The 20,470-nt window shown below is 43.2% G+C and overlaps 1 protein-coding gene across 1 annotated transcript in view; it reads right to left on the bottom strand.

The window, feature by feature from the left end:
* Positions 1-20,470, bottom strand: part of LOC146776047 (fatty acyl-CoA hydrolase precursor, medium chain-like) — a 275,087-nt gene that overhangs the window by 152,995 nt on the left and 101,622 nt on the right. The window contains exon 8 of the mRNA XM_085639929.1: positions 16,500-16,604. Coding sequence (XP_085496055.1) covers positions 16,500-16,604 — 105 coding nt within the window. The remainder of the gene's footprint in view (positions 1-16,499; positions 16,605-20,470) is intronic.

The following is a 20,470-nucleotide window of genomic DNA, read 5'->3' as shown; positions in this document are numbered from 1 at the left end:
AAACACCAACAATAGTTGTAGTTGTTTCCAGTTATATTTGTAGCAGAGACCACAAACTGAATCGTCTCTTGATGCTCAATAACAGGTGTGAAGATCCCCTAGCTCAACAGTACTCTTTCTTGAACCTGAAGTGCTGAAGGGACCATGAAAGGATAGAAATCGTAACCTACAGGTCATGTGGCAGGTGCTCAACTCATTTAGATGTGTTACTAATCTCCTCTCAATGCCACTCCTTATATTTACAAGGGCTGAAGACAAGTCACAAGACTAAGACACCTATAAAAGCATCCATTAATGTAGCCTAGTATACTGCAGATAGCAGTTGGGGGGACACGAAGCACACTGAGAATGAAAGTGAGAGAGGACACATTCTCCTTAAGAAGACATGGACAACAAAAGAAAACCAAGGGCCAGATGCTCTAAGATGGGATTCTCAAGAAGCAGTTGTGCACATACGTTGTGCGAATACAGTCTGAGTTTGCAAAACGACCTATATTCTAATTGATCGGTTTGTAAAATTCCCATTCAGTGTGGGTCTCAATCTGACCTACCTCATAAATATTAATGAGATAGGTCACAAATTGCAACTCATTCTGATTTGTGGTTTTCACAGGAATGGTGGCATGGTGATGTCAGCAGGCCACCATGTCTGTCATTACTTTTATATAAGATAAACTTTTTATTTTATTGCAAACCATTTTACTTAAAAGATGTTGGAGCATTCAAAACAAAAAAGAAGTTTACTTTTTTAATGCTTGTTTCAGATTTGGCAGTGTCTCCATGGACCACTGCCTATCCTCCAACAAAATGTTTGTTTTTACATTGACAAAGGAGAAGGGGTTCCAAAGAGATCCAATAATTAGCATCACTCATCAGGAGATGATACCTTTGTAATGTTTTGCGACTTGATTATGGTTGCAAAACATTGATACATCACACACCAATTTGCATTAGGAAGAGATGCCCAAATATGCCCCTTCCGAATAACAAATTGGTACAGATTCAGAATTCCATTTTTAGCAAACCATTCTGCAAGTCAATGTTGGGGGCTGTCACCTTCTTGAGAGCTATGACAAGTATCCATATTGCCTAAACCTGAGGTCCCTCGGACGTAAACAACCTTCAATAATTATAACCTTACTCCATCTTAAATGTCTCAGCAACTAGGCAGTCAGCAGAGAAAATGTATGTAGATATTAGAAATAAAGAAACTGCAATGTGCATTTTAATAAGAAAAGTAAAGCATTATGAAGGAAAACAGATACGAACAAATGGTGAAAAATAGGATTTAAAGTGTTGAGTACCCCTTAATCTTTTTGGTTCAAAACAGTTTAAGTATAAAACAAAATTGTTCAATACCCATAACATAAATATGTTTTGCAGTATAACAACTCATTGAACCTTCACTAAAATAGGGAGGAGAACAAATGGCAAAAATCAGTTAAAAAAATTCGTTTCAAAGATGACTGATAAATAAGAGTGCTATTAAATCAAGAACAATACCTATGAAATATCAGCCCACAGGCTTTCACTCAGGTTGGACAGTGGGAGGTGAAGTATTTTACTTTGAAGCAAACTGTTTCACTGATATTGTAGGCACTCTAAGTTGACTCCTCTCAGACTCTTCTCTCTCGCTAGTGAAATTGTTGTGGAATCAGTCCCTTTATACAAATTTGCTGAATTTCTAACATCACAAGTTAACTTGGAATTCTACCTAGAGGTTACCAAAGGCTACCTCTTTCCCAGTCTCTCTGGAAATGAAGACCCAAGCAGGACCCGGTCCACTAAAAATTCTATCACATTCAGTTTACTGGGTATCCATGATAGGCCAACAGCACTAGATTCGATTGACTTTTTCAAGAATAGTAAAGTAGACACTTTGGGGCCTATTAGGATGGCGGGCAGATTGCCCCCGCCGGGCCGGCGGTAGCCACCGCCTGCCCGGTGGAGGCGATACGCCCCCCATCCATGCCAGAATGACCCCCCGCCATATTAGGATGGCTGGGGGGTCCGGGGCAGACGAGAAGACCGTCCACCGCTTTTCCACCCGTCGACGAGTCGACCGGGCGGAAAACGTGTATAATATGGTGGCGGTGTCTGCAAGACACCGCCATCCATATTATGATGATGGCGGAGATCAGCCTTTCCATGACGGCGTTGCCGCCATGGAAAGGCATGCGGTTTCTGCCGTTGGGGGCTCATTGCAGGCCCCCAGGGTGTTGGGGGGTGCACATGGGGGTACCTATGGTACCCCCCTGCATTTGCATGCATAAGGTGGCAGGCACCGCGTAGTGCCTGCCACGTTGTGCAGGCAAATGCACTACATGCATTTTGTACATTGCGGCGGGTGCTGCTTACAGCACCACCTGCCGCGATGTACAAATTGCGGGATGCGCTCGCCAGTGTGGCGGGCGCATCTTGATCTGCATGGCGGGACCGCCGCACCTATGGCGGGCAGTCCCTTTAGCCATTGCGGTGGTGGGCGCCCGCCATCATAATAGGCTCCTTTATATCCCGCTCAGGACTCATTCTACTGGAGGCCAGGAAAGGAAGCCAGCATGCTGGCTGCTAAAAAAGGACACTGGAGTAGGAACACTGTGGAAGAGAGGAACAATGCTTCTAATTTTCCTCTACAGGTAGTTTGGGATAGGCAAATTTTACTTTCTGGTCCTGTTTCAAAACTTGATCTTCGGAAAGGTAGTTGAGCAGGACATCCTAATCTCACCAACGTATTGGTATGGAGATTTGAGCTTATCCTACACATACATATATCAACCTCCATCTCTTTTCCTACTGCAATGCAGTTTTTGGAGATTCACATTTAGGTCAAACAACTCTTCAAATTACAGTTCTCATTCAAGCATCTCTTTTAGAGAAATCTCACTGAAGATTGAACTCTTCTTTCACTCTACTTACAGAAAGTAAACCAGTCGTCCAAAAGAACAAATGTGTTTCTCATCTTTCTGTTAAATTAACAGTCCCATTCACCAACTTTTGACAGAAACAGTTAATATTCCATTTTGTACTTTTGCCACGGCCCTTCAAAGCGTGGAACTGACAGGGTTAGTAGGTTACATTAGATGTACTCTTAACCCAGAAAATGAGAAATTCTTTTAAATTCATTTTGGGCTGAAAAAAATGTGACATCTTCAAACCTCCAAAGCTAAAAAACTGAAAACAGAAATTTGAAATTCATTTACAATGTTTTTTAGATTAGGCTGGCCATATGCATAAAATCCTATACTAGTCATTTATGTAACTACACTGGGAAACCTGTACTTTTACAGTTAGCTTACTGTAAGACAACTGTTGTTATTGTGCACCTTCCAGTGTTAGTCAGAAAGGCCTGCTATAAAAGAGGCTGCATTGGATGTGAAGAGAATTACCACTCAACCTAGCAAAGGCTATTATAGGCTTTGTGTAAACATATCTCACACTAAACCCAGAAATCCAAAAACTGAAACAATTGAATGTAGATTAAGGCAGCAAGAAATGTCTACAGAGACGCCTTGTCAATGCAGAAGGAGCATATATTAGGTAAAATGCTTGAATAAGCATTGCTGTGTGTAACTGTTAACTGAATTTGAGGTGAATCTAAATATGGTTCCTTTGTCAGTATTGTGAGCAAGCTCTTTAATGGTTAATGGACAAAGCAAGCTGTGAACAGACTGGGGTAAACTATCAATTGTGTGACAGGCTGCTCTGGTCAGCGTAAATTACTTGGTTCCACAATTCCTGTCATTGACATTCTAGGGGAAATATAGGTCAAATTGTTGTTTTGAGTTGTGGTGGAGATCTCACATGGCCCACAATATCAGGGCTACAAATGTGAACTGTATCTGCGATGATTCCGCGGTCGGAGGCATTTTAGAAGCTGCAAGGTCTTCCAGAAAAAATGCATGTTGTACACATGCATCAACTAGTCAAACAACTATTCACTTGAGAAATAAAGATCTTAAAAGTGTCAAGTCCAGTTACTCAAAAAAAAAAAAGGAGTGAGGAAAATAATGAAGATTCGTAGGTTTAGGCGTCCTTTCATTTGTATAGTGCACAACCGACAACTGTAGGGCATTGCAGCGCTTAAAACTGTCAGGAGCGATGAGAGTCATGCTAACATGCTTGACTGGAACATATGTAGTTGCAGTACCTTGTCTGTGGAAAGGCCTGTGGTGTGGGAGGTGCAGGCATGCGGTCCTGCCTTGCTATGGTTAATATGTCACTTAATGTATATGTGCAGTTGACATATGATGTGTGAAAATTGATAGCGAGTATCATGCAGCAGTTATTCAGCACACCTGGCCGATAAGTCATCACATGGTGGGTGTTACCCTTTCTTTTCGCCATAAATCAGGATGTCTTTGTTTTCTCTGAAGTGTTCCCCTGGGTTGTTTTTTTCTAGTATCCAGTTCAGATTTGGCTGTCAATCGTTCTGAGGATTAGTGTGTGACCATGGTTGATAGGTATTGCTCTGGTGTAGTTGTAATTTACTTATCGAAAAAAGTGTGAGTTTCACTGTGCTGTCTTCTATGAGAAGGTAAAAGGACTAGCCTCCACAAACTGGATAAATGTGCACAATAATTAACAAATTAAAAAATATGCTGCTATAAAATTACACCAACATAGACAGGGTTCTGAGAGGGTTACAAAGTTTCACAGAAAAAGGGCAAAGTGTACAACAGAGTGAGAGCCTGCAAGGGAAACTAGGGTGAAGGTGAGAAGAGGAGATACTGAGACACTACGAAGACCACTACCCGTTCCACAGCCCTTAGCTTTGTTTAAGTCACAGTCTTATATTTTCAATTCAAATTATTCTTAAACAAATCCTTGTTGTTACTCGTGTATCTGATACTGCTAACAACCACTGGCAAAACCAATAGGTGTGGCTAAATTGATGGACAAGACATATTTTGAGTTTCCTTGTTTAGAACAACTTTTAATTTACTACTCATTTTCATGTAATTCAAGCCATTTTAATGACTCATAATATTAAATGATATGGCAAACTTTCAGAAACAGGGGCACACAAAAGTAGCTGAAAGCTTAAGCTGTCACTGGCAACCACCAGCCAAATAGTACCACAAGAAAGCTTGATTGTGTATTCAGTGTCTAACCAGTCTGTTTATTTCACTGTAGGAAAAATATTGCAAGGGTGAATTGGTGGCGACCTAATGGCCTTGTTCATAATGATAAAATAAGAATTTGAGTTAGGTAGGCAGAAGTAAGATAGTAAAGGAGATAATGTAGAAATAAATGAAGTAGAGTGAGGAGGGAGGTGGAAAGGGCAGGCAGCAAATAAACCATTTTGTAAATTCAGCAGATATGTATTAAGAGATCAGTGGATTAAAGAGAGATGAAAGAGTGAGAGAGAGGTTGGGTGGAGAGAAAAGAGAGAAAAAAGTGAGGAGATGTACAGCAACTTGACGGAGGCAGAGAAAGGTGAGGGACAGTGTGAGATGAGGTTAATAGAGAGGTGAACTAAATTAAAAAGAGACATAGGGAGGTGAGAGGGAGAAGATAGAGCCTTGAGGTGCAGAGTGAGATATGAGGTGGGGACGGAGTTGAGGTAGGAGGCAACAGATATCGAGGTAGTCACAGTGACTAGTAGAAAGAAAGAGGCAAGGTCACAAGAGAGGTAGAGGTGGAGTAGAGTGAGATAGCTTTATTGAAAAGTGGGGTAGATATAGTTGAGTTAGAGTTGAGGTGCGGAAGAGAGATGTAGAGTTAGGTGGTGAGAGAGAGGGATAGGGAGATATGTGAGGTAGATGAAGTGAGGTGAAGTAAGGAGAAAGAGAAGACAGAGAAAGTTTATTTTTTAATATTATTGATACCAACTGCTTGAGTGTGTGAGGGTTACATTTAAGCAGGCCAAGCATGGACACTGGGACCCTCATTACAGTAAATTGCGGTCCCTTCAAAAAACCGGTTTACCTAGCGGTCACAGTTATATGTTTGTTGAATATACCGCACACCGGTGAATATTGGGTGCAATAAAGTCCACCCCTCAGAACGACATTTTGGAAGATTATGCAGAAGTCACCAAAATCTGCATGTTAGTTCTGATTCCTATGGAGATACTCTTAATTGTAGATATTTATCAGCCTGACAAATACTGTAAGGAAACAGGATTTTTTCAGGTTTCCTCCACTTTTCGCCCTCATTTGGACTACTAATGGCTGTTTTTTCGACTCTGAAAGTACACTGAGGCCTTTTAACCAGCCCTCAGTGCCCGTGTTCTTACCCATGGCAAAGTGTATGGCGAATTGGCATTCCCCATTTAGCAAGGACTGACTTTCTTATAAGTGCCTAGTATATGGTACACAGGGTACCAAGAGCATGTAAGGCAGAGTGTCACCACATGGCTGCAGTACTGTTTGTGCCACCCTGTGTGACAATGTACAAAATGGCTACCAACCTGCCACTGCAGACTGGAAGGGCAGCCTTCACACTACCAGTTGGAGTTTCACATAACCATTAATAACAAAGCCACCAATTCCCTTATTGATACATGCAAGTCTCCCTTAAGGAAGGTCTGTAGAGCCCTAATGCAGGGAGCTGTATATTATTAAGTAGGATGTGTAGTTTAGATGTGTCTTAGCAGCAAAACCCCTAAAAGTGATGTTTGCACTAGAACGGTTAGCAGCCCCATTGGCTAACACAAGGTCACTGGCTGGCACTTCAACCTGGCAACATTTTGAATGGGACTAGCTAACTGGGTCCTGTAAGGTTTCAAATCATGGCATTAAACCCAACATGATGCTCAGGTCAAATATAATGTCACTATTAAAGTAAAGCAACTTTTAGAAAGTTGCCACTCTGTGTCCTAGCTGATCCATTGGCCTCACACAGGCACTCGCCCACAGCCACCTTTCTGCCCACCTGGAGAGTTGTGTGAACGACTCCCAGGCTTTGCAACAATAGTAGCCCACTTCAGGGGGAGGTGACACCTCCCCCTGGCAGGAAGCAACTCATGGTGTTGGCCCAAAAGGCAGGCTTCAAAGGGGAAGCCGCATTTGATAGGCAAATGGTGATAACACTCCAAAGGGACTGTCTTTTCTTCCTGTAGACTAAGTGGAAACAGGGTCAGAAAGAGAAAACCCATCCCCAAACTGGTTTTCATGTGGGCGTGTAGCGCTCAGGTAGCCAAACCTATGGAGTGGGCCACCAAGCTCCTCACAGTTAACGGAAGGCTCAGACATCATGAGAGTGGCTGGAATACTGCACTCTGGGATCGCTAGGTGCCACACATCAACACAAATTTGTCACTAAGTAGGAAGGGGCATGGTAGTCCATTGGCTAGTGACCACATTGTCCCATCTGGCACTTTTCAAATATGGCACCCTGAGATCGGGATGGATTTTGAAAGTGGACCGAAGAAGGACTGGCCTGCTGCCCTTGGAATCACAGAGAGAGGCTGCACCGTCTACTGGACTGTATCTGCTGCACTTTGGGCTAGCAAAGTTTGGACTGTGCCTGTGGTTCCTAGCTCACAGAAAAGTTAATCCCCCCAGACCAGAGCCGTGACTGGAAAGATCAGTCTGCTGATCCTTTGGAACAACATCCAGTGACAAAAGAGCTTAAGTACTCAAACAAGCAAAGTGCTAGCCACCGGAAAAGATTTGCTGCTAGCTGCTGCTAGGAAGTGCAAGAGACCTATCTTCAATGGTCAAAAGTTGCACTGAGCTCTCTGGATCTGGGAGTGTTGCCAAAGTCCGGATTGGTCACGCCAGAGGGACACTAGTGCCCACAAAAGGATGTTGCCCCTACTGTTGTACCCCAAGACCAGTAGCCCTGCCACTGCTGATCTTCTGCCCATGTAGAGAGGACTTCATGGGACCCCAACCTCTGTGGCCAAAGTCAGGCCACATCACCCGTGGACTGAGGAACCACTAAAAAGGCACCCCCATTGAATGCATCACAACCGGAGCATCAGGACACTCCATTATAGTCTATGGCGGTTGTACTGTAAAGGCTGGAACTGGACAGAAAAATGCTCGAGTAGCCAGGTGATTGTCTAAACCTATGCCACTGACCTCCTACACCTCCATCCGGACAGATTTGGTCCCCCCAGCCGGGCGGGAGTAGTAGTACTTACTTTTACAAACTTTTGAAAAGTTTTCAAACTTTTTCTGGACCTGTACTTGTTTGTGGTTGAAATTAAAGTGATAAAATCGTTGAAAAATCTTCCAAAAACCCTCCAGTCGAATTTGCTCATCTCATACTCAAAATTGATAAAAATACAATGTATTTTTATAAACTCGTGTCATGTTTCTTTCCTGTTCGACGGCTTTCTTATTTCGTTGTTTGGTGCTGTTAAATGCTCTACACTAAGGGGCCGATTATGATGCCGGTCGGAAAGGCTCCGAACGGAATTTGGTTTGTCTGAATCCAACTCAGAACCCATGTTTCCGACCGACTCAGAAACACATCCAACCGATTACAATAGCCGGAAACCATTCGGTCGTTCTGAATCGGTTCTGATCGGCATTTGTAGGGCTGTACGGACCGCATTTCCAAACAACACATTACGATGTGGGATTTGGACTGCCTTTCCGAATCCGTTTGTCCGACATGGATCGGCTGTCGGAATCTGAATTTGGGGGCCCGTAGCAGGCCCCCCTTCACCCGGAGAACTCCGGTTGGGGCCCATGGCTCTAACCAGAGGTCCTCTCTTTGCCACCATGCACAGTGTGGCAGGCACAATGGGTTGCGCGCTACAGGGTGCAAGGTTTTCTGCAACCACCCTGTCAATGGGTGTCGGACCGAACGGTGTTCGGAAACATTGAAATCGGTCGGTCAAACTCCCCGAATTAGTCAGAAATGATTCTGAGACAGAGTCGGTCGAAAGGCTTTCTGACCGACATCGTAATGAGGCATTTAGTTCCTTTCTTCAAGCCTTGTTGTGCAAAAGCCATAGCTACCTAGGGATGAGCTTAAGATTGTTTAAATTAGCCTGACTGGACTCAATAAAGGTTTTGCTAAATTATTACACGATAAGGCCCCAGAGCCATATCATATAATACACCCAGATCCTCACATATACCAACCCCAGAGGTAAGGGCATGTATTGAGACTGGCATGATAAGGAATACATTATTTATCAGTTATGATAAGGGCATAAGTTAATCTGTCAAATTTAAAAAAATGAATCTAAATTTCATGCACATTGTTATCATTATGGGACTGTATACTGTTCTAATCACTTTACCAGGGAGCCCCTTGGAAGGTGGAGATGCTGGTCAATTACCCACATTGCCCTTGCCTTAAACATCTCTGGTTTTAGACAAAGGTCCGTTGTTGTGCCATATGTGTGGATGAAATAACACAACACTCCCAGAAAGGCACCCTAATACCGCTCAGATGGCACACTGCATTAAGCCCAGGATTTTAGTTTATTTGTTTTAAGCCACATCCATAATTACATAAGCTATTCCTCTAGGAATAGCTCGTACTCTTCTTTGGTCGTGGCCCTTTTAGAGACCCTCACCGTTTTTTAGCCCACTTAAAGCACTGACCCCTGTTCCAAGTTGTCAATTTGTTTGCAATACACCGACTCTACAAGTCTACATGCTACTTTTTGGAATTGAAAAAGTGTCGAACATCCAAGAAAGCAGATTTCCTCTAGGGACGATTGAGCAGCAGGGACGACTGTCTGTATGCATACCTGGGATTTATTTGGATTGGAAATGTTACCGATAAACTCGACAGGCAAAACAAAAAATATCTCTGAGGTGATCTGTGGGTTGCTGAACTAGCTGAGAGGGATAGAAAGTTGTGACCTCTTGGCCTTCCTACCTAGCACATTTTAGGTTCATTGCATACCGTGCAAAGAGGACTCAATGTTGTAATAGGCATGTACAATGTCTTTATAACTTTTTACACTGCTTTAATATAAGCACTTGTGTTATACTGATAAAAATGAGAGAATGTTTATCATGCCTTTAACTTGTATTACCATGCAGTAGTTAAGGAGAGGGTTTGTTATTTCAGAGCTCAACAATACTTCTGAATTTGATTATCGAGAACCAGAAGCTTATAAGGATCTCTTAAGCCTGTGTAGTGACCACTGACATAGCTCTTCCATACAGAGAACACTGCCTTATAATTTCGGAGGAAATGTATTTAGCCCAACTCAATTGTAAACAGTGATATCGGAGCCCTGAATATACTGAGAAACCAAATCACATTACGTCAAGTAAGAGGAGAATAAGGAGAGCCTTGTGGGTGACTCAGCCTTGTGGGTGTAGGTGCCTTGTGAAAGCTCTTTGACTGGAAATCAATACATACCACTGGTTGAAACAGAAGACTCCTAGCAGGCCTCTGTCGATGGCTCAGTACTGGCACTCACGTGCATAATGCATGTCAGGATACTTATGCACTTTGAGATCTCTGAGGATATCACCATGTGTGGATTGCAAATTGATGCAGACGTGCATTATGAGTGATCTTTTAATGTAGCAGTGATTGCATACAAGTGAGGGAGAGCAGTTTGGGCCCCTTTTTGAATTTACGGTAGGAATGTATTATAATGTTTTTTTTATGGTCTTCTTCCTGATCTTCCTGATCACTCACATATATATTCTGTGTGACTAATGTATAAGAAGAATAAAGGAATACTAGATGATTACGTATCCTCATGATTAACCTGACTTGTATGTGTACTTTAGTAATGTAACTAACAAGGGGGTGCATTAGTATTAGGTTAAAGGTAACAAACTACGTGTGTTTACTGATTTGTTTAATATTTCACTCATAATACTGGTATATTATGATTTGTCATTTATAACTGTTGAAATATATGTTGAAACTATGGCTTATTTGCTGTAGAAGAGCTCACATAATGCAACCTGTGCATTGTTAATTTAGCCTAACTGTAGGCCTGAAATGCATTTCTAAAGTATTTTTCAGCTAATGTTTGAATTCTAATTTTGCTTACATTTCTGAATGTTGCTTGTATCATGTGTTCCCACTGCCGGTGGACAAGGCTTCATTAGTTGAGTGAAAGAGTTACTGTTCCTAGTAGATAAAGTGGCCTGAGAAGTAGAAATGCAATAGCGAATGCGGGACGAGTTCTCATGTGAGACGGAGATAGCACCAAGGACGTACAAAACATTTCAGCATGTGAACATGGAGGCGAAGGAAGGAAGATGGAGGGTGCTGGATATGGAAATTTACTTGAGGCACGATGAGAGGTGTCAGAATTCAGTGATTACTTATGTTGTAATGTAGTCAGGGACAGCTGACACTCTGCAAGGTAAAGACCTCGGGGAATATTTATGAGCCCTTGCATCACTTTTGCGCCGCTGGTGCTTCACTTTTATGACACACCAGCGGCATAAAAAATGCGCCTTGTTGCACCATATTCACAAAGTGACGCATCTAGGTAGATGCGTCACTTTGTAAACCCCTGCGCCACATTATACCTGCGCCAGGTATAATGTATGCTGGGGGGGCATCCCGACGCAAGAAAGGGTCATAGAAGTGACGATTTCACTGCGCCACTTCTAGGACACAAATGCATCAATATCTTACGCCAGCTTCATGGCAGGCGAAAGACTGACGCAGGCACATTTAACATGGGACTTGCGCATGTGTAATGACCCATTGCTGGAGTTGCGTCACTTTTGTGACACACTCCAGCAATGCCTCATTTTTGCGCCTACAGATATGTCAGCAATACTGATGTATCTGTAACTCCTTGCGATGATACATCATACTGTAAATATGAGGCATCATTGGTGTCGCAAGGAGGGCGCAATGAAAAGTGATGCATTGCTGTTTTCTCGCAGCGATGAATCACTTTTCATAAATCAAGGCCCTCATCTTTAGCTCCATGCCTTCATGTTACTTGATAGGACGACTTAAACAGCTGACACCTTTTCTCCCACTTTTGCTAACCATATTTAAGGTTAGGCTCTTCACTTTAAGACAGTGTAAGGATAGTTAGGGATTTGTCAGACTTTTACATGACATTTTGATGCAATTCAACCTGTATTTTTGACTTTTGGAAACATATGCTGTGGTGATCGAGTTTTCTTTTTGTTATTCCAACTGAATCGATTTTATAGATTCAGTTTCATTCTTTTTACTTTGTATCTGTACACCATAATGCTCGGATTAGTGTACATTATTCTGTTTCAGAATTTGAATGAAACCATCTATCTTGAATTTGGCTGTCAACCTGAATTCTTACTCAATAATGGGGACTTTTGAAATCTAGATGTTGTGAAAGGAGTTTACTCTTTATCTCTCGTGCTGCTTAAAAAGTAACATCCAGTCAGGTTATTAAGGAGTATGGGTTCCAGCTTTCCCACAAGTGCACACTGCATGAAAAGCCAGAGATACTTTTTGAGAGCTCTTCGGGTGTCTCAATAATAAGAAAGTGGTGACTTCTCAAAGTCTGGAGTATGGAAGCTTTATGAGAGTTCAGTATATATTTCAGTTCTGACAAAGGCCTTCATTGCAGGTCTGTATATAAAAACGTATTGGGAAAGCTCAGCAGGTGTCTCAGTACTGGTACTGTGGCACTTGAGTGGATACAGTTGAGGTGCACTGTCATAGTCATTTGGGTATTATTGTACGGGAACAGCAATGCATGGTCTAGGTCTGGCTAGAGGAGACTCGTGAGAGCTCTACCACGGAAGATTAACATAAAAATGTAAATATACTATAAATGTCTGTGGGTATTATTTTTAAAGGTACATGTAACTGTGAAGAAATGTCTCTCTTTGCATGGTCACCCCAAGTGCTTCAGACCGATGCTGCTGTTATTTTGACTCTAAAAGTGCACTGAGTTCTGGCAAACAGGACTCAGTGCCAGTGCTCTGATCCTTAAAAAGGTGTAGGTCTAATTCACTTGTCCACAATTGGCGTGTTAACTTACTGTAAGAAAATACCTGAAGTGCCCACCTGGATAACACCCTGGGACGGTCTTCCGTGTGGGAATCGTGCTTTCGCCAATCAACGTGGGAGGGGCCGTGACAGACTACGAGGCCCATTCCCCTCTCATGTATCTTTACAGAGAGACGCTGACGTGACCCCGGAAGTAGGCGGGGGTCACACCGGAAGGAGTAGTCACCACCCAATGAAAAGGGCCGGCGTCATAGAGGAGGAGGGTACGAGGACGGAGCCGGAAGAGGGAGAGAGACCCGCAAGCGAGGACGGAGACAGCGAGGATGCGCCGAGAGAAAGCTGGAAGACCGAAGACGCCCTAGAAGACGACGACGGGGAACCGGACGACCGCTGGTGCGAGGAGTGGTGGTGTCCACCGGAGTATGCGGAAGAGCGGCCGCAACTCAGGAGAGTTGCGGCAGGAGCGGTGAGTGGCATGAAACCTGGGGACTCAGGGAAGGATTCAAGGGAGGCGGGCGGTGAGCTGGGAGACGGGCACGGGTAGTGGGGTGTACATCATTAAAACGCCTAGGTATAGACTGAGCACTCCAATGAGCACATTCCCTGCATAAGCGGCAGAACTTTACCGGCTGTACTGGGCTAGTGGCCTGTATTTGGTTTAGCATACCTCCCCTCACGATAGCATTGACCCTCATCATCCTTATCATGCTTTAGTTTGTTTTCTTTATTATTATTCCTGTTTTGTTTTGAAGTGTGCCTTCTTTATTAAACGCGCATCTTTTACATAGCGCGAGCCAGATTGAGCGTGACTCCTAAATGACTTTACTTTCCTGACACGCTTCAGTTAAACCAATAGTGGTTCTCCCCAGAGAAAATCCCACCTAGGTAAAATAAAAACCATCATCCTAGTTCCTGAACACTCCCCGGTGTGGTGACGGGTATTTTACTCTGAAATCTGTAGAACAATAAACTGACGGCTCCCTTTTTCCTCTCTTATGAGCCTCCAGGAAGAACACCCTTGCATTGAAGAGAAGGAGCCTGGAACATCCTCTGCAACCCCGGCCAGTCCAGTCCATATCCGAGAGGAACACGAAGAAACACCAACCCAACAATCCTCTAGTTCTACATTTTCTAATAAAGCTCGTCCTTTTGGAACCTATATTAGGCCTCCTCGCCTGTTTATCAGACCCGCCCTCCCACACTTACTTATAAGTCCCTAGTGTTTGCTACCAGGGGTACACAGGGCCTGCAAGTTAAGTGCCCGTTGGGAACTGCAGCCTTTATTGTGCCACCACGAGTGTGACAAAGCAAAGCATGACTCCCAGCCCATCATTGCCAGCCTCAGAGAGAAGTTTGCATATCATAACTAGGCTTTGCTATTTAAACCAATGGCAAAGCCCAGAACTTCCTTTTTGGTATTTATAAGTCACCCCTAAGGCAGACCTACATTGCCCTAAAGGCATGGTGCATTATATTAAAAAGCTGGGCATGTGTTTTAATAACTTTACATGTCCTGACAGTAAAAACCCGACATTGTAATTTTTACTGTGGACAGGCCCTAAAATGGATCTGCTCCTTCTTACTGGAAGCACACTAAACATCAACATGCCCTCCCTACACCTCTGCAGCATCTTTTTTGCAGAGTCCCGCAGGACTTCTCGCTCATCCCAACACTCTTCAACATTTACATTACTATCCAATGTCATACGAGTTCACAGCATGAACATCCTCACTTGTGCAGGCAACAACCAACTAATACTGTTCCACTCAGATAAAACACCCAACACCAGAAACAAGTTCACCACATGCATGACCGAAGTAGCGACCTGGATGGAATCCAATTGCCTCAAATTGAAATTGGACAAAACTGTGGTGGTAGTTTTCAGCATAAAAGCCTCACCAAGGGACTCCACCTGGTGGCCTACAAACCTTAGACTCACCCCTACATCCTGTTGCAAGCGAAAAACCTCAGAATCATCATAGAAAACAAATTGGACATGACCGCCCAATTCAATGTAGTGGTCTCTGCCTGCTGCAACACACTAATGATGCTAACAAAAATCTTGAGGTAGCTACCAGACAACACCAGGAAAATGATCACCCAAGTCCTCATCACCAGCAGACTAGGCTGTGCAACAACCATGGTCTAGATAGAGAAACCCTCCCCCTTTTGTGCTAATGATTCATATTAACAGAAACCTCCTCCTCTCCCCCCACTCCCTTGGACGATATCTCTGAGTACAATAAAGATTTGCCATTTTAAACATTGCTTTACAGTATTATAAAGAATTGCTATTTTCACAATAGTATCTGCTTTACAAGCACCTAGTACAGTGCCCGTATCATTGTTTGTCTCTTTCAATCCCACTTGTCTTTTGTAGGTAACAATAACCTTGAGGTACTGTTAGACCTCATGTTTATGAAGACAATCATAAACCTATTTTCAGAACTGGGCATTACCGGCTCTCACAACCACTAGGTCCTGAAGAACGCCCAACAACCCCCTCCTGGGGCACTAGAAGGGCAGAAACATGTCGACCTTTTTTTGATTTGGACACTAAAAAAAGTGCTTTGGTTACATTATCTGACCTATTGCACTACTATTTTAATTTTTTAAGAGTCTCCTCACACACCTGACAGAATAAATATTGTTTTTGAGGGCAGTGTGAGTAAGACATTTTTAACGTCACCATATCACCTTTTTGCACAAATATTTCTGATCACTACTGAGAATCAGTGGTTCCCTCCAGGTGGAGGAAGCATTATACACAAGAGACCCAATGATAATGCTGACACGTATTAATATGGCGGAGAATCAAGATAAACCGCCAATACCACCTAAAATACGTGATTGAGGGTTCTCATAATACCTATTCAGGTATTAATGGTTCAAACAACGGTTTAAGAACCCCTATTTTCAGTTACAAGTGATCCATTCCCTTTTGATTCGTAACACCTTATATGCAAGGAATACCAACCAGGTCACAAGAAGATTACACACCATCCAAAACGCAACAGTCAGGCTGCTGGAGGTTGACCACAGGAAGCCTCTCAACATCAGCTCAGCATACTAAGCAACCAGCATCCTTTGCATGAGCACCACTCCATTGACTTCTGTGGCGGTTTGCTCATAGGCCCTGGAACTGGACTGGAGACTGCTCAAACCAGAAGGTAACTTTTCTGCTGGATCTGATTGGTCACTGTGAATGGGCCCCTATGAAAGTTCCTCCCCACAAGAGTGCCCAAATCGCCATTTTCATGTCACTTGTCATTGCTAAAACTAAACCGTGAGTCCCGGTAGATTACCATTTAATACATTGAATGAAAGTCTGTGATTTTATTGTTTCTTTGGAAATTCATGTGTTGAGAACTTTCCAGTGGCTTTTTGTCATTGAGTTGCCTATTCAAAGATATAAATACAATCTATTTTTTATAAATTGGTGTTGGATTTTTATTTTGTTACTTTTTCTTTTTATTCGGATGCTTTGGTACTTTTTGATGTTTGACACTTTTTCCTTTGATAGCCTCACAGTAACCTATTGTAACATGTTAATCAAATGTGCTTTTGCATGTGCTACAATGCAATTTACACTTCACTACATGACATTACCCGAATTTGTGAAAGCCAAAACTTCAACAGCATCCCTCACCATCTTGTGAACTGGTTCCATGATCTCCTCCTCTGTCTTCTTCCTCATACAGTTCACTATTGCAGCGGAGTCCAAGGTTTCACAGCCAGTTGCGTTCGCTATCATCTGCATGTGTTTGCCAAAAAACGGAGAGAATGAACAGTGTACAAATAAAAACATATAATACATATGCTACTATGAAATCAAAGTTTGTTCCAAATTTGGTTTAATCACACTCTTGTAACATCCAGAGATTCTAAATCTTACACAATTTCTAAAATAATTATTTTTTTCAATAATGTACCAATGCACGGTATTATCTGAGTGTGATCACATTTAAAGTTTAGGAATGCAATAGTGAAGATGAAGCATTTAATATTTCAGTTTTACTATAAAGCTTTGTATCAAAGTGCTTATACTTTATATTCTATAGACAGTGCTCAGCTCAGTATAAACAAAGAATTGCTACACAAACCTTGGCAATGTCAGATACTAACTGAGAGATCCCAACCAAAATTAATAACTGTGACCCTAAAGTTTGCAGAATACTACAGCTGATACCATAGCCAACCAGAAACATCTCACTAGAAAATAGACCAGGAATGCATTTTGGAGCTTTGAGGTTTTCCCAATGCCAATTTTGAGTTTAAGTGCCTCTGAATCAAAAAAACTCGAAATACCAGTGACAGTCAATATGAAAGTAGGATATCAAAAGAGAAGAAATCGAGAGGAGGAAAGATGTATGGCAATGTCTAGAGAAAATGATGGTTACAGCAATGACCCTTTAACTCCAAGAGAAAGCAGCATGGGTGTTTAGCAGTAGAACATTTCTGAGTTGGAAGTGAAATTCAGGGAGAGGTAAAATGGTGCTATGTTTATTAGGGACCAGCCATCTCATTCCTCAGACACACAGTCCATCCCTTATTGTAAGAAAACAGGCCTTTTTGCAGGTGTCTCCCCACTTTATGCTCCCATTTGGACTACTAGATGCTGGTTTAAGACTCCTAAAGTGCACTCAAGTCTGCTAACTAGGCTCCAGTGCCAGTGCTCTCTCCCTAAAACTGATACATATGAACTGGCAACCACAATTGGCAAGGACTTTACCCTACTTATAAGTAAATGGTACCAGTGGTACCCAGGGCATGGAAGTTAATGGGGTCACAAGGGCCTGAAGCACAGATTCTAAATTAAAAGAAATTTTATTGATTTTCTTTACAAACACAAAATACATAAAATACAGGGCAAAGTATTGTAGGTACATCAAGTCAACCATGTCGCCATTAGTAGAAGACAGCAAAAGGTGGATCAGACGGTACATTACAATCGGATCAATGCAAAGGGACACGAGTTAGTGAGTGTACAACCTTGTAATGCAGTAGGCCCTAGTGACTAAGTTATCGAAGAGACAGCATATACGCAAGTTGTCCTTGGTAAATCCGTGTCAGGTCCATATGCTTGGGTTATGCCTTCCTCCGTAATGGCCCATCAGGAACAAACTGATAGAATCTGTGCTTCAGAACTACCGGTTCCCAATACCCTGAGTGAACCAAGTAAACAGATGACAGCTGGCCTGCCATTGCAGACTACAGGAGCAGTGCAAACTGCTTGAACTCGACTTTGCCCTCACCTTGTGTGGCAAGGTAAATAACTATTATTAATATATTCCAGTCACCCCTAAGAAAGGTCTCCTGAGCCCAGGGGGCAGGCTGAATAGATGAAATGTGAGGACATATAAGTGCAAACTTATATGTCCCTACAGTAGCCTTTTCCATTAAGGGCTGCTATAAGTGATCAGAGGTCCATGGGATAACATGGACTGGGACACGGGCAACTTCAAGAGCTACATTATGGTATGACCGAAATATGTCATGTTTGATATTAAACAATGTGCTTCATCACCCCTGACACGATTCTCGTGTCATTGACAATGTGGCATGCACCAAGGTGGTTACCTTGGAGATTTCTCACTTCTTTGCCCCATCGTTTCCTGTGCTCTGGCTGTCAGCCCGCAGCTACTGCCACCAAGGAAATAATCTGATCCCCTGCCAGGAGGTATTATCTCTCTCAGGAGTCAGAAACAAAAGCCTGGATGGGAAGGAGGTCACACCTCCCTCCCTGACAGGATGGCTTGTGAAGTGACACATCAAGGCGGTGTGCTTCAAAGCCTTCACCACCTGTAATATGCAACCAGACTGCCTCCCAGAGGAGGAAACAGCCCTCCCCTTGTTCCGAGGCACATTTGCACTCAGGCAGGTGGGAAAATGATAAGGTATTCAGGAGGTGTACACCCACAGAAAGCTATGCACACACCTACGTTGGGCTACTTGGTCTGTACAGACAAATAAAATGATTCTGCAATTTTTAGAAGCGGGTATGATAGAGGGTTCTGAGTGGAAAAAGTGACACATGTCCCCGATGTGGTCACTTCAGGGGTAGATGAGCTGCTAGGGCTAGTCGCCTATTGGCCACTTGCACCCACACCCCTAATACCAGGCACCAGACCCTCAGTTCTGATCTGATTTGCAACAAAGGACACATAAGAGACCCGAGTCTGCAACAAAAGGAGCTGCGCAAACCAAAGGCATGATATTGTGCACCTATGGCAACCTTCCTGGAACTGCAAGACTGCAAAACGTCCCGGACCAAGACCGTTTCCCCGAGGCAGAGGGTCCCCTTTGAGAGCTAAAGGCAACTCCAGACTCCCCTGGACTTGTGGTACTGGTCTCCCGAATGCTGCATGTAAAAACAATGTGCCAGAACCGAAGAATCGCTGCCCAACGGGCCCTCCGAGAAAATGCCCAAAAGTAGATGGTCCAGTGCATTGTGGGAAGCATAATCCTGACCCCCAGAAAGTTTCAGATGGCTATTGTTTTCCCTAGGCCTGCCGAACGTCATAATAACTTTTGCTCAGCTTATCACTGCCAAGGCTTGTTGGTGGCCAGTCCAGCAACCACCACCTTTACTTGACGCTGCACCTTGAGGGAACAACACAACGCCTTTACACGATGCCAGCAGTGACCTTGTTGTTGACCTTTTGTACCCGTTTCCTCACCAGCATCGTGTAAGGGATAGTCCAGCTGCCCGGCGGCTTCCGCTTTTGCACCAAGGTCATTAAGGACAACTTTGCAATGAGGCTTCTCGAGAAAGGTAAAATCAAACTAACTGTTGTGGCTTGTTGCTGGAACCCGCATCACCTTTACCTTCCTAGAGTTTCAATGAACTCGACCTGCAAGTGACCGATTGTCACAAGTGCTTTTTAGAATTAACCGCAATTATAGCTCTTTGTAGTGCTGATTTGCACTGACATAATATTGCTTCCAAAATCCATCACTGAGATTATAGTTATCCGATTGTCTTTGTTTTGATGTCGAAATTGATTTAAAAATCTGCTTTATTTTTATAAATTGGTGTTGATTTATTTTGAGTCATGTCTATTACCTCACTGAAATGCTCAACACATGTTCCTCTAGTAAAACCTGACTTCTGTCGTACTTTGCAATTTGGGACCGCGTAGGAGGCAGGGCCCTACCCCTGTCTATCCCGGTATTAGTGAACCGGGAATGGTTAATGCGGTATGTACAAGTGCTTTGTGTAACGTTTTAGCTATGAATGCACTGTGTATACGCTATTATACATCACTACGTGGGTTCCATTTTAGAGCGGTGGCCATCTTATGGTTGCCCTCACATAGGCTACATAGCATGAAGCGAATACGGGCCTTTTAGAGCACATGTGCCTTTCTTTGACTTTTCTGTGACCTGGGCAGCTTGGCTCCGCTGCCCCAGGTCAAACTGGTCCCACGAGTTCCCCGTCCTCTGGCCACCTGTGATTAGCATCAGGGCTTGACACACCATAAAGTCTTTTCATCCTACACGAGTCTCCAGCTAATCTCTTTCTCACCTGACTGTTCCTGCTTTATGGCTTGTTTTCCAAACAGGAGATGCTCATGTTTATTGGGGCCTATCGATATCTGATGTGGGATCTGAGCCTTG

The sequence above is a fragment of the Triturus cristatus genome, chromosome 12 (assembly GCF_964204655.1).
Source record: "Triturus cristatus chromosome 12, aTriCri1.1, whole genome shotgun sequence".
In the NCBI taxonomy this organism is placed as follows: domain Eukaryota; kingdom Metazoa; phylum Chordata; class Amphibia; order Caudata; family Salamandridae; genus Triturus; species Triturus cristatus.
This window is presented reverse-complemented; position numbering and strand designations above follow the sequence as displayed.